Raw genomic sequence first — 15,751 nt, 5'->3', positions numbered from 1 at the left:
ATAACTCCGTTTCAGCCTAGGCGGATGAATAGGACCTTAAACAAAACACAAATATACTACTTATTAATTATGAAAAACTAGATCATCTAGTAAGATTCTAGACGATCAGTATAACTGCTAATAAATAGATCTATTCACCTTGATTTTCCGAATACATCAAGCATATGTTTTCGATATTAACTTTAAGATATCATAATTGGTTTATTACGTTTCAAACTTCCATGTGATTAGACGTTCCCAATATCCAATAACGATCTTTTTACAGCTATTGCTTAGTAACTGTTTAAGTAAAATGGAGCCAATTTCCTGAGTATAGGCAGAAAACGTCGATGCTTGATGTTGCAAATGCAAAGCATCAAGGTCAAATAGTTTCATAGTTAAAATCTACATGTATGTTAAGGTTATATTGTTGCGAATTTTACCAATGGAAAATATTTGTTAGGGACTCACTGGTATTTCAACTAGTTGAACGACATCTCCGGTTCTAATGCGACAGTTCTGTCAAAAACGAATTAATGGAACGTTTTTCTAACCTCTTCAGTCGTATAATATTCAATTGTACCCGAGTGTTCTGTTTTACGAAAACAGTAATTGGATGTTTCGGACTGAGGTATACCGAACCTTTGAAATTTGTAGGGAAAGATAATATCACATACTTCTGCGAAACCTTGTAAATAATATCATCGTACACAGCTGGCTAAGGAAAAATTCATTATTATGACTACTTTATCTTACACACTCGAAGGTGAAAAGTTGACCATCCCCCTCAAACTCCACACCAAATTTCAAAAAATTGTGAGATGACATGGGGATAATGTTTCTTGATGAGTACTATTTTACCTGCTGACATGAAATCGAGGTTATTTAAGTCCGTTAACAAGGTTGCGTGAACATTTTCAGAGTGGCTTTAAAGTAGTTAAACAACAGTCAAGGAAATTATTATACAACTATGTGGCTGAATAAAAAGTCCGATAACTGACTTTCAAGACTCTGAATGCTGGATTATAGAAAGACGTTTTGAACAAAAGCGATGATGTCATATAACGAGTTATCAAAACAGAATAGCTGAGAGTTAAATCAGTTTCCGTTTGGTTTCGGTTTGGAAAGGACAAGAGGTTTGATGGCCTCTGGATGCTAGAAGGGGGTTGAAAACTTCAGTTAAGATCAAATCTGCCAGTTTCCTTCATACAGATTTAGAGTTCTACTTTCCCTCAGCCGGTAACTTAGACATTATGTGAAACGAGGTGACTCACCGCACATATGCATGTAATTGAAATCTCGGGACATCATCTGGAAAAGAGGCGGAGGTGATCTACGTAAAATGCACTGGATCAACTAGTTCCTACACTCAATTAGCTCGCACCTTTCGTTATGAAGAAAGTACTTGAAGGATATAGTGAAACATCGTAAGTGTACTTTTAATGTGAAACTACAGATTTATGGTCTAGTTCTGTATTAGCACATTTATCTTTTACTATAATAGTAGACCTAATCTCAGTATTGTATATTTGTCGTGATTTAAACACCTAATCTACAAAGTATTACTCAGAAGTCACATCGTTGTCTATATTGACTCTTCCTGTCCTGGCAGTCAACAATATAACATTTAGTACTTCCACAAAACACATTTCGGCTGAAAACAGCAAACAATATGTTTAATGTAAATAGGGGCAAGTTACACAGAGTGACCACGCCCACAAGGATGAGTCATGCCATATATAAGATTCATTTTGAAGGTTTTTTGAATGAAAATCCCTCCATGCATATATTTGCAACGTGTTCTTATTGATTTCTTCAGGTGTACATTTTTATTAATCTTTTTGGTGCCATTTGAGATGGTAATATTTTATTTTTCTTTCGCATTCATTGAGTTCCTCTGTTTCTTCCTGAACTGTATTTATGTCGTTTTATTTGATATTTAATCTTGGCGGCAGCCATATTAATCTTCCCTTTTGATCGTGTTGCTTCAGTTGACTGGGATTATGCATTTTGATTTTGATCTGAAGCAATTTCCAGAATTGAAAACACTGTGTTATAAAACAACAAAATATCATCACCATTTTCGCGTGATCTATCCAGAAAGAACAGAACAACACTTACGTTTATGTGCGCTCGATCAATTATTGAGGGAACATTTATTGATCGAATAACTGAGCGGTAGTATTTGTTTAGAACTATTATTTTGATAAACACCTTGTTTCGATTTCAACTGAACAATAGTAAATGTCTTAACTATCCAGACAGTTGTTCTTCAGTCAAACCTTAGTTTTGATCTTACACCGTACTGATCAATTCTTCTCATGTTCACCGTTTTGGATCTATTCTAAGTGTTACCCGTTGAATATAATTCTTTTCAGTAACTGTATGCTCACTTCCAAAGATCATGCAGTTAAGGACTGACACAACCACAAAACCGGTGAATCGTTATTCATCGATCACCGGGAAGGGCTTTATAAAGTTTGTGTCAACACGCGGATGTGTGATTGCCGGAGATTTGCTACATGTAAACATTCTTACATAAATTTTTCGTGGAAATTTAGTGCTACATCTATTTACAGATATGTGAGCCAAATTATGCAGTATTATTGTCATTAGCCAATCAAATTTTAGGACTTTACTAAAGATGAAAACAACACGCTTTTACTGACGTTTCTAATAGTACTAGAATATCTGCATGTAGACGAAGCAGACGTTATTTACAGACACTACAGCAATGCAAAAGTATGAACTACACATGGTCTAGTTGACCAGTAATAGCTTTACAACAGCAGTTGAACAGAAGATAACAGATTGTCTTGAATGAATCTTAAACAATCAAACGTGATTGCAGTTTTTGGTGGCATGCAAGACCACGATAACATGTATCAGGATCATGAAAAGGTTAAAACTAGAAAAGTGATCTTGATTACTGGCCGAGTCTAAAATTTTCACTTCTCAATGACTTTATGTATTGAGTGGCTTGTAAAGAAGCATTACTATTGCATGTTACTCTGATTTAACGACAATTTGTTTCATGAGGAGAGAGTTCCTTTTTTTAATTTGCGTTGTATGTAAATGTTAAAATTAAAAACACGAATTTCAGCGAAGGGATCTCTTTTCAACGAATTTATTATCAAGCTGTACAATCGTATATATATATGAAAATGTTTTGTTAAAGTACTAATTCCGTGAGGAAATGTGAACACTAATAACCAATTTCGATAATGTAATAAGAAGACGAAGATTAGCCAAGATTATAATTATACCAGTTTGGTTCTACAATGGTGAAAGGAAAGCAGTTAGAAGTTCTATACTTGAACACTTAATCGACTGTAATCATTCGACGAATCCACAGTCTGATTTTAAGGTTGTTTATATGATTCGTTCAAATCTACCAAGATTTCTTCGTATCAAACTCTTAAAAATAGCCGAAGCTCTTACCATCCACGAGCTCAAACCAGAACTATGCGTACAAAAGTACGTTATATCATTATCGTTACCATGGCCTTAATATTATTATTATTATCATTCTATTATTATTATTATTACTCTATTCCCCTTTACTTATGTCTTATATTCTCATTATTTTATTCATGAATACTCATCATATCACCTTATTTATTTTACACCTCTATGACCTTTAATGACCTTGACTTATTGTAACCAAAACATTTTATTCACTAAATCTATTGTTATTATTCGTATTACGTAATCCAGTATTATAGTCTTGGTTAATCTTCGTCTTCTTATTACATTATCGAAATTGGTTATTAGTGTTCACATTTCCTCACGGAATTAGTACTTTAACAAAACATTTTCATATATATATACGATTGTACAGCTTGATAATAAATTCGTTGAAAAGAGATCCCTTCGCTGAAATTCGTGTTTTTAATTTGTATGTAAATGTGTCAAACGGTAAAGGCCAGGACAACGTTTAAAGACTTGTCACAGAATACAAACCCGTTGCCGAAAGGAGACGATAGAAATCCTTCGCTGTTCAAATGTTCAGATTCCAAGGTATGTCCTCTCAAATAGCTATTACTATTTTAATACAACTGCTGCTTTTATCTCCTCTCTAAGTTGTCAATTCACGCAACTTAACGTTAGCTCTTTTACCTGCGAAGACTTTCAGAATCCCTCCACGTATTACGCGATCCGTTCTATTACTTTCTCAATTCAATATTATTACTTCCTTACACTTGGAGCAAAATGGGAATCCATCATTACTAACATGTAAGTTAGCAAAACACAATACGGCGATAATGGTCAGTAGCATTCCTCAAAGACGTCTACGGAGAAACAAAGTATTGTTCGATATTAGTGTTGATATTAATTGTTTTATCTGCGTCGCTCAATACCTTTATCTGGGAACGAAGAATCACTGCAATTCCCAATACGTGAAGTAAGAACAATTAGACTGGTACAAGTGAACATTTGCTAACCTCAAAACATGACGACCCTAGTCGAAAATACATTATTTGTATACTGCTTGTACACCTATTTCCATTATTAACTGGAATACCATCATATATATATATATATATACCGAGGTTTATAACAAATCGCATGCTGCATGGACATAATTCACGTTATCTTATCACGAGGATAACTGATCTTCAATAAATATCACACTCATGTAAATCAGTGCTACATCAAATATAATATCACACTGTGAAATGAAATAAGTATTACTCCGAACAATAATCACACTGAATTCAAAACGAAAGTAATTTTGACCAAAAAACACGAGTTGAAATTTGATTCTGTCTTTTCATCTCGCCATATCAATAGTAGAATTAGTAATCGAAGCCCCATCAGTGCGATTTCAGTAAATAACTAGTAGGCATCAATATCCGCCCTCATGAAAAACTCGAATTTTAGGAGTTGCATAGTGCCAAGTCGTGATGATCCAGTGAAATGTAACGTGACCCAGTGTCATCTCAGTACCATGAAGTTTAACCGATTTGATGAGCGTTATGTAAGTGAATAGTCTCGATTTCTATTTTTGATGTAATACAAAATCACAAATCTCAGCAACTTACTACAAGAAAAGGAAAAAGTGATAAAAATTGGTAGAGTGCGGGTTTATAGCAAACGGTAGTCATTCACATTTGCTGAAAACCCTACAGCTTTTCCACATTGCGTCCTTTTAGGCTGGGTATAGGATAGCAGCAAGGTTACGTTGTGGTCATTAACTTCTGAGGATTGCATTACAGTAGCTGAGATTTTGTTGCGTGATTTTTTGCCCGGAAAGTAATTACGGCAAAGATAGCCGTTTAAACGAGCAGCCAGTTCATGGTGACTCTGTCTTCAGTTCTGCTTGTATTGATGACGTAGAACTTAGGCCGGTATCATCGAGGGGTCAAGGTGACGAACCATGACCTGACGAAACGCGCGTACCAAATCATAGAGAATTTGAAAGATACACGAACACTCCTGGATGCGAAAGTGCTGTTAGGTAAAGGTGTTTGGTCGAAGTGCGTTTAACGACGGCTTCTAATGCATTAGGATATATAAGTACCACAACTAGAGAAGCATCGATTTGTTATGATGTGTTTGGAGAGGATAGTGAAGCCTTCGATGAGATCGCCCCACAAACCCGTTAGTGTCACGGTGGGAGCTGGTCGCTTGTAATCCAATGATGAGAAACTAGATTGTTAGATAGAACCCCCTGGTTTTATTTTGTGTCCCAGTGTCTGAGAGTGGTTTATTAGAAAGTAGAGAAACTTTTGATAAAGAACGTTGAGACAAATAGTGTACAGTGCTAGGGAAGAATATCACGTCAGCCAAGTCATACCGCCTGTATACAGACTAAATGGTAGTATAAAGTACCTAACAACCAGTAATTCTCCGCATCTAAAGTTTATCAACTTTAGAAACCAAAAAGACTTAACTGAGGTCCTTCAGGCCTAGTACGGCTCGTAAAATCTACCTTTTCGGTCACATCAGTTGTTGCGAAAGTCAACCTAAACCAGTGAGAAAACAACAGAAAGACCCAATCAAACATAATAATGTTAGTTGAACGTGATCAATAACCTACCGTACAGAACACAAAGACCACGGCGACGCTAATGGAACACATTATACAAGCTACAAACCTACAGCGACCAGTTCTCACGAAAATGGCCAATACACTTCAGAAAACAATCTGTTTGAAAACCAGAAGACAGTTTCTTCTGTAAAGGAGCATCAGATGGTGTGATGAACAAATAGGTGCCCCAATAGCAACGTGAGAGGACCAAGAGGTAAACTAGAGGGAATAGGAAACATGTGCTTTCAGTTGGATCTGAAGATCATAGTCCATACTGAAACAGCTATAGCTCTTCAACGTGGGTGAATAAGTGAGCTTGCAAGGGAAGACACTTTTCCAATACGATAGAGTGCGCAAAATGGAGGGCAGAGTTGCCACTTCAAAGCTATGACACAACACATTACTAAGTTAACCGAAGTGACAGAATCATTCCTGTGTTTTTTCGATGTGACTGCCTTCATACCTTCTATAACCTAAAAAGATGAGATATAACAAGCGATTTCTGGGTTTTGACCAGATACAACTAGCTGGAGACTTCATTACTACATCCCTAAACCTCATCAAGTAGGACATGCACCATACAGGATGATTCTACGGCCGTCAGATGTTCAGGACTGACTGAGCGCGTGTGTGGCAAGACGAAATAGGACCTGAACAGAAATCCCTCAAGCTCAGATTACTTGCTGACAGAAGATCGGCTTCCCGATGAAGATATTCATCTCCACCTACTAATAGAAAGTCGTAACCATGTTACAGTCATATCAGATGTGGTCAAGAAAAATCTTTGATGGAACGAGAATGTCTCCTACTTTAGGTATGATAGAATATGAGGAAGCACCTTCAACACGCCCCATCGTCACGAGAGCAGAAGAGGATAGTAATGGATGACCACTGGGAAGTAGTGAGGGATATCATTTAGAACGCAATCCAACACAATGTACCTCAGGGTGGGCTCGTTTCCGGGAAGCAAAGGTCCTGGACTGGGCGAAGTACAAAACGCTTACTACAGACCAAACCAAGAGCCTGACACACATGAAAGGTCTTCCTTCCGGAATCTGATCTCCACTCTTATTTGGCATTGATAAACAATGCAATACCGAATTCCGAAGCAACAGGAAATGCCCTCAGTTCGAGTTAGCAGCCGAAATGCAACCCGACCCGAAATATTTCTGTAGATTCACTATCAGGAAAATGCCTAACAAAACAAGGGATCTGGACGCCTAAACAGAAAACTGGAAAAGATTAAATTATTTTGAAGATGGCAATGATATCTAATACCAACTTCGCATACCAGCTTAAGAAGGGACCGAAATCTGTATCACATCTCTCAACTCTGTTGCCAGTTGAGGGTCCGAGATACATCTAACCAACTTCTGGGTTTGTATTAAAAAACTGAAAATTTCTTTTCCAGAAAAGTCAGCAGGATGCAACATCATCCAACCCATGATCCTGAAACAGTGCACAGAAGGCATCAGTATGCCATTACGTGACCTTTTAGACAGACACAAGATTCGCACCAACTCCGAAGAGAAAGGAAGGAGGCCAATCTCACTCCAATCTTGAAAGATAGGAAAATCTAGCCTTTTACAGATACTTTACACTACTCACAATACTATAGAAGTTAATGGAAATGCTAGTGAGTGCGAAAATGAATAACAAAACATCTTCCGTGAAGCACAATAAGAATTCAGGTAAAACCGGTTCTGTACAACCAATCTAAGCATCGAATGGTAAAGCTGGACGACTAACTGAGAACATAAAATGCCCAATGTACATGATGTATTTCGCATAGTGAAGGTAAAAAAGAGGAATCTCACTGATCCACTTCTATCCTGGCTCCAGAACTTCCTTCAGAACAGAATGTTTCGTACCCAAATGAGAACAGTGAACACGAGTTGGAAGGTTTCAACATCGGGCTTTCCACAAGGATCAATCCTTGCCCTACTCCTCTTCTCGATCATTTTTAACAACCTGTCGCATAGAATTGGCTCAGTGGCACTGATAAATGCGGACAACTCGAAGATCTAGAGGCCTTATAAATAGCGAAACGTATTCACTTGAGATTCAAAAGAACTTTATAACAATAGAGCAATGGGCAGTATACAATGGGTTGGAACAAAACATGTGCAAATAAGCTTTCATAAACATTCCGCCTCATTTGACATACAGGACTGACTTCCTGCATAGAAACCCACTTCCGATTGCCTCCTCGAAGCATGATCACGGACTTGTAACCACGGAGAGCTTAGAAATCAGATCAAACTAAATGAGGTATGCAGCCACGTCGAACGCGATTCTCCACTTGGTAAGTGGATTATTTGGGGCGACCACCACAGATTTTTCCCTAACACTGATCAAAAAGTGCACACGACCCCACCTTGAAATCCACAATGTCATTGCGTCCCTCTCTTCAAGAGAAATATAAACCTCCCAGACTAGGTACGGAAACGGGTAACCGGGTGGTTGATGAGTCTAGAACATGGATCTTATAACAACACACCACAACACGTGAATTTGTTGTCGTTGAGCTACATGAGAATAGGAGGTGATTTGATGATGGCATGCAACATAATGAGTAAGCCAAACCACCTGAACAGTGATTAGCTTTGTGAGGAGACTTGATAAACATGTACTCACCCACGGATCACGATCTCCTTGTTGGACCAACCGCGTCTGGTACATGTCAGACAAATTACAGGTTTTGTCATTATTGAGTATCAGTAACTACTTCCTATCTCTCTTAGTATCATCTTCGTCTCCTATTATTCTTTTAATTTCATCTTCTTACACATTACAAATTAGGTAGATTATTTATTTATTCTCGGAACGACAGTCTTCTCCTAGCACTCGAATTATCAATTCATTATTTTCACGTTGCCACCAACTAACTTCCTTCTTGGTAAGGTGATAGCCGCTGATATCATGGAGTCCTGTTGTCTTGAAACACACTCAAACTGTGATAAATACAAATCTACAAATAACTACCAAACGGACTAAAATTGGTGCAGTCAAGCGGCTATACTATCACCCATTGAAAATTTCCAAGTACCTGGAACCATGCCGAAATAAGAAGCAAGTGCAAATAAATCAATCGGTTTACATAAACTCGCGACAAAGATACTGGTTTTGTTGGATCACTAAGTATAAAAGTATACTATGTAGTTTAATTAATAAAAAGGAACTGAGTATCAGATGAGATCGAAATATGGTGCATGTAATTTGGGTTATCCGAAATAAATACGGTGGATGTTGCTAGAGGTTTACATAAACTTATAAAGAATATTGAGTATCGAAAGGAATACGCGGAAAGCTGATTTCAAGGTTGTGAGTGGTCGGTCTTTAATTCCGAAGCTGTTTTATTCACTTAGGTCCTGCCATTTTCATATACATTGTGATAGAAGTTACGTTCACCATATTTTATGTAAGTTACTTTGATGCCACATTTGACTTATTATATTTACCAAAATTCATTTAAAATTCGTATCTTGTTGTTAGTTATGTTTCTAATCACTGAAACACAGTAAGGCAAAACGACTATCTTGTTGACATCCCCTACCCGGCTCACACGATATTGTCCACTCGTTCATTCTCAAGGACCAGATGTAACAAACTTCTTAAGTATATCTTTGTTAAAATGTTATTTCTGGTAATCGTGTTGCCACTTAAGTTAAGATAATTACAATTAGTTATTCTAGTGAGGGGATTGGCGCCCTATTTCTCTGGTATTACCATGAAGTCAAAACAAAACTAACATTACAGAGAAATGTATAAAGGTCGAAGCATCACCAGTTAACCTTATTGTCACTCTCCAACAGATTCAATGGTATGAGAAGGTATTTAAATAACAAGAACGGAAGTTAATAAACCCTAATTTATTCAAAGTGGCGATTTTAGGTTCCTGTTTGTATCAGACTTGAAAAATCTATTGTAAATAAATGACTGGTTTTATGATGCAAAGTATATATGGTCATATCTATCAGATTTAATATCGACTTCAATAATCAAGCTTACATAGCGTCTGTTGAAATCACTGCATCACGGTGCTGAAATGAATGTTATTAAATGGTGTTTTCACTATTTGACTTTGGAAATTTAAAGGTTTTGTATGACAGTTCTTGAGGGTGGATCTGTAGGTGTAAATATTAGAAAAAATGAATGAAGTAAGACTTTTTATTGGTTTCAGCCTGAATGCTTAGTTCGCTTTCATATTTACTGTGACTGCTATCACATACTCAATGATTCAACTATTTTATTCGGTCCATGTATGCAAAAATAGCTGTCGTTTAATTATTTTATGAAATCATTCTTGATCACATCTTCTTTCGCTCTTCCCCCTATATGTGTTGACGGTGCTTCAAAAATCCAATTATACAACAATTCAGGATTTCTAGTGTCTTCCACCTTACCAATGGAGTTATGTTTCACGACTTTATTAAAATGTGACATTGATAAATAGTACACCGTAATCTGTATGTATCCAAATGGTATCCTAATAAAAATACAGCTTTTTTGACTTTCGGATCTCCGAAATTCTGCTATCAGCTAGCTTATCACAGTAAATCCGTCACAGCAGATTTTAAAGACGTGAAAGTTAAGTGTCTACAATAAATGGGACTACTAAACGTTCCTTTATTTGTAATTGTGGTAATCAAATGACCCATAGACACTGCAGACCACCATTATGTCTTCCGATGTAATATATGTTAGATGAAGAAGTATTCTAGAATAGCTTTTTTCACTCGGTTCAAATTGAGATTAAGACAAAGTGTAATAATTGCTGCGAACTGTGTAATAAAGGCACCAGTAGCATTGGCTGCAATATTCACGGATGTTACTGAAGCTTCGACCGTTCAGTGCTATGAGTATTGTAGAGATATATGCGTAATAAAAATGGCAAGCTTACACAGATAGAGTACACACAAACAATATTGGAGCTGTGTGGTAGAGGTTATAAGAGTATTTGCGACCTTAGCATGGCTCCAGAGATCGACTATTATGAAGCCATATGGATGAGTTCCTCTACCGTATGCGTTACGATTTTCGAACCTTCTAACCTATTTCTAACCCTGAAAAGTTTTTGGGCCATGTAAAAGAAGTGTATCCGCTTTGGTTCTTTGGTTTTGTATAATATATTTTTATTCTGTACTAACTGTTTCCTGATTGGCTAGTGTTTCTCAGGGTCGTTTAAGATTCGTTCAGAGGTCGTCAATAAATTAAAGTATCGCCCATCAAATATATATGCGTCATTTGGTTTGTGTGTGGGCTGTGATACTGCCCAGGTGCCCAAACCGAAGTAGGGGGTTTTCTTAGGGGGTCACACCCGGAGCCTTTGACCTAAATGTCTGATCCACAAGGCAGTAGAACAACGTCAATTGGTTCGTACGCCATTTGTTCCCTCAGGATCTTGGAGCTCATGTACACCATTGGTTTGGAGTCAGGGTTTTCCAACTGCCCTAAGTGGATCCTCCGTATCCACTAACCTGGTTAAAGCGCTGGACATTCGCTTTTCATCTTCTCAATTTCGCAAACAACAGTAATGCCGCGAAGAAGCAGTGAGTGGTACTTCTCTGGCGGTGGATGTATATGCGTGGCCATGTGAGAGCGTTTCGAGATGGAGAGTGGAATCTCCTCACCCTCGACTTTACCAGGGCATTTGTGAGCTTAGTGAAACTAACCACCTTACTCCCAATGCTTAGACTAACTTTAAGTTCAGAACAGTCCTGAAGCGTCACTTCAGATTTCAGAGATATAAATTATCAGGCTGCATAACCTAATAATGGTTGTCGTACTTACGGAGACAGTATATAATTTATTAACCCAAGAACGACCATTAAGTCAAGCTAATAACCACATTTGAGTTCACGTATTTGTAAGAAAATACTTATTACCACCCCTGTTTCTGAATAGATAAATAATATGATTTTCATATTTCGATACTTTAATAATGTTTCAAACCGCAGGATAACTACACAGTCTCATGTGTTGCACCTATTACGAAAGTAGATTGACGGATTAAACATGAGGAAAGGTTTGTGGGATAAACAATGAATACTTGTTTCAGTTCCAGAGTGGAATTTTCTCTGTTATATGACTAAATCACTAAACTGTCCTCGAGTATGAAAAACTGAATATTCGATGCGCTATTAAAGATAAACCTTCCCAATGAGTACTAGTAAGATGTTTTCTACTGATTTACTCAAAGTATCTGAACTTTTGTATAGCTCTTAATATACCCAAAATTAGCTTTAATTAAAAAAAAAACTCGATTACCGATCGTAAACAGCGTAGGATTTGTCATCAATATTCATGGGCCTGAGTAGCGATACTTCATCTGAGTTTCAAGGGTAAATTACTAGGAAATAAAATAAGTAATCCTAAATGATGACAACATTAAAAGATATAAATTTATATAGTTCAGAAGGAACTGCGATGGTATTGTCGAGTTTGATGTACCTGGATTCTTGTTTCACTTTGATGTCAGACCACTAGTTCTCCGTGATGTACTCGAATACAAATATATGTTTATTCAGACGCTACTCAGAGCTGCATATTTGTTTGCTTAAGCGGAAATTAGCAGGCCTGAAAACTAACACTCATTATTTTGCCGTTATTCGACATACTTCGTGCTTTTCACTACGCACAGTATTTTTACGACCATATAAAGAATACAGACTGATCTTTATCTCGAGACATATATTTATTGTAATTCACGAATCGGGTCGCACCAAAATCCTTTCTATATCCTCAGTTTTGTGTAATTAGACCTTAAAAATCTGCTGACATATTTGTCTTCATATTTATTCACGTTTTTTACATGACTAAATATACAATAATGTTTGCCAGAGTCAACCTATTTATTTCCCTCTCATTGCTTGTCTGTTCAGAGAATATGTTCTTATGTTGTTCGTTGGCTCGAATTGCTGACGTTAGATATCTAACAAATCTGTGCAGATCGTCTACTGTGTCGTCGGAGCAATTGCCAATATTTAAACCCAAAACTGCGCTAATATTAGCTAAATTATCCAAATACGATTGTGAAAAGTCAATGGAAACTTATTTGAATGATGACCAGTTAAAGACGTCTGTATGCTAATTATTATCGCTACTATTACGGTGTAATTGATTCAGATAGAAAGAAGAGGTTTTAACCCTCGTCTTCTGGTCGCTCGGCATGAAACACATTATGCAAAATTATTTGAATTGAAAAATGCTTTAAGGTGAGGTAACATTTATTTACTTTCTTACAACGTTTTTGTTCCAAAAGTTTGTAGGGTAGTTGCTTCAGAATCATTCTTTGTCATACTAGTCGGCGGGCTGGGGTATTTCCTGGGTGCCGAAATCGAATTAGGTGATTTTTTAGTAGGCCACTCCTAGAGTCTTTGACCTAGAGGTTTAATTCACATGGCAGTAAAGGGACATCATGAGATGTAATCCCACGTTAGCCGGTAACCAAAGATAACTTTAAATGCCATTCGATCCCTCATAATATTGGTGCAGTTTAGTTTGAACTCGGAGTTTTACAACTCTCTTAGGTGAATTCTTCGTATCCATCAACCCGGTTAAGGCGCCAGATGTTCGCCTTCCTTCCTTTCCCTTTTGTCGAATAACACCCTAGCCATAAGAAAGCAGCCAACAGGACTTCTCTGAGAGTAGCTATAAATTCGTATTTATAATAGGGCATTTTGAATGGGAGAGAGGACTTTATCAGTGGCGGTAGCAGAGGGTTTAGGGGCGCGTATGCCTTCTTCCTATTGTCCCGTTCCAGCTGTGTGGTTAGAATTTAGTTATTTATTTAAACGCATAAATATTAGTACAAGGGGGCACCAGATACACATGCTCCACACAAAACAATGAGAATGGGAAGAGAAAAGGAGTAAGATGCATATATATATATATATATATAATAAGAGTAAGGATAGGGGAAACTGAAATGTACAACCAGAAAATCTCTTTCAGCTAAGGAAGTTATGACCACTCTTTGTGTAGAAAGTAAACGAAAGTTACAGCAGGATCGCCACTGGCTTCTGTTTTGAACCATATCTGATAACGCCTCTAGCCACTGTGATGCACCATCTGTATGACCCCAAACAGGGAGTCATGAAAGGCCGACGGAAACCAGTCCTGTACTGCTTTCTATCACACCATGTCATGCACTGACCACCTCTCTGCCTTTCCCAACCACTCCCAGAGTCGGCAAATAATAATTCGTGGAACATGTCCATGCCACCGAAGTCGATGTTTCGAGATAGTGACACCAATTGCATTGTCATCTCTGCTCCCGAACACACGATGCGGAGCCGCTGCATTACTAACATGGTGCTGCCACTGAGTATCAGCAATCCTTCGGAGACAACGATGATCAAACACAGAGAGTCGTCCAACATCATCAACTCGGAGATGCCAGGTTTCACAAGCATAGAGCAAAACTGCTCTCACCGACGCGTTGTAGATCCGACCTTTTACAGCCAGACTGACATCACGAAGGCGCCAAAGATGGCCCAGATTGGCATAAGCCGCTCTGGCTTTCACTATACGTGCATCAATCTCATCACTCACGCCACCACCAGCACTTATGCAGCTACCTACATACACAAACTTCTCAACTACTTCAATCTGCTCAACACCCAAGGTGAGCACAGGAATAGAATCCTGCCAGTCTTGTAAGAGTGCTTTGCACTTCGAAGGTGCAAAGCACATACCGTACCTGCGGACACTGATTGGCAACTGATTAAATGCGGATTGCATGCCTTGGGCATTATCACACAGTAAGACATGCTCAAGCTCGAGAAGTCTTTCTCCAGGCAGCAGATCCACACCGCCATTACTTACGTCCATCAGAGCTGTTTCCAGAATGTCATCGATGGCAAAGTTGAAGAGGAATGGTGAGATTAGACAACCCTGCCTAACCCCACTGCTCGAATGGAACAATGGAGAAAGGTGGTTGTATGCCCTCACTCTGCCTAAGGTGTTCGTATACAGGGCCTTTGATATGTTAATAAACTTCTCAGGCACACCCTTCTTCAATAGACAATCCCAGAGAACAGTCCTGTCCAACGAATCGAAGGCAGCCCTGATATCAAGAAACACTACGATTGTTGGCCTGTGATAAGTATGACCGTGTTCTAACATTTGGCAGAGGGTGGAGATGTGGTCAATACATCCTCGACCAGAACAAAAACCAGCCTGCTCCTCGCGAGTCAATCTTTCTCGGGTTTTAAACAATCTACGAAGTATGACAGAAGCCAATAGTTTGGACGCAATCGGAAGTAAACTTACCCCCCGATAATTTTTACAGGAACGATGTGAACCCTTTTTCAAGGTAGGGACAACTATCGACTCATTCCATGATGTTGGAACACTCTCTAGCTCCCAAACCTTTGCAAACAACGCAGTCAATTCCTTAGCCAGAAAGTCACCACCATCTTTAAAAAGGGCCGGAGGTAAGTCATCTGGGCCCTGTAATTTGTGGCGTTTCAAGAGTTGGAGTTCCTTGCAAACCTCCGCCTTATTTGGTGGATCAGTCGTCACCAGCCATGGGGGCAGGACAAACTGGTCGATGTTGCCGGAGCAGCAGGCCAGTTGAACTGCCCTTCAAAAAATTCCGCTTATCGTCCAAGACGTCGAGAGATGTTAGTGATTGGCACCCCATCATCCTCGTAGATTGTTTCACTCACACCAGACTTCTTGCTGCCAGTGGCTCGGATGAGTTGGAAGAGCTTCCGGCAGTTACCAGATGCA

The 15,751-nt window shown here is 38.4% G+C and overlaps 1 protein-coding gene across 1 annotated transcript; it reads right to left on the bottom strand.

Annotated features, from left to right (window-relative positions):
- Positions 1 to 204: 204 nt before the first annotated feature.
- Positions 205 to 807, bottom strand: Smp_143540 (hypothetical protein; the record flags this gene model as incomplete). The annotated part of the gene is made up of 5 exons (XM_018800096.1): positions 205 to 384; positions 451 to 498; positions 534 to 621; positions 657 to 697; positions 736 to 807. The coding sequence occupies 5 exons, from the start codon at positions 805 to 807 to the stop codon at positions 205 to 207; spliced, it is 429 nt and encodes a 142-aa protein (XP_018653944.1).
- Between the last annotated feature and the right edge of the window lie 14,944 nt (positions 808 to 15,751).

This window comes from Schistosoma mansoni, chromosome W (genome assembly GCF_000237925.1).
Source record: "Schistosoma mansoni strain Puerto Rico chromosome W, complete genome".
Lineage (NCBI taxonomy): Eukaryota > Metazoa > Platyhelminthes > Trematoda > Strigeidida > Schistosomatidae > Schistosoma > Schistosoma mansoni.
Note: the sequence above shows the minus strand (reverse complement) of the source record. Positions and strands in the feature narration are given on the sequence as shown.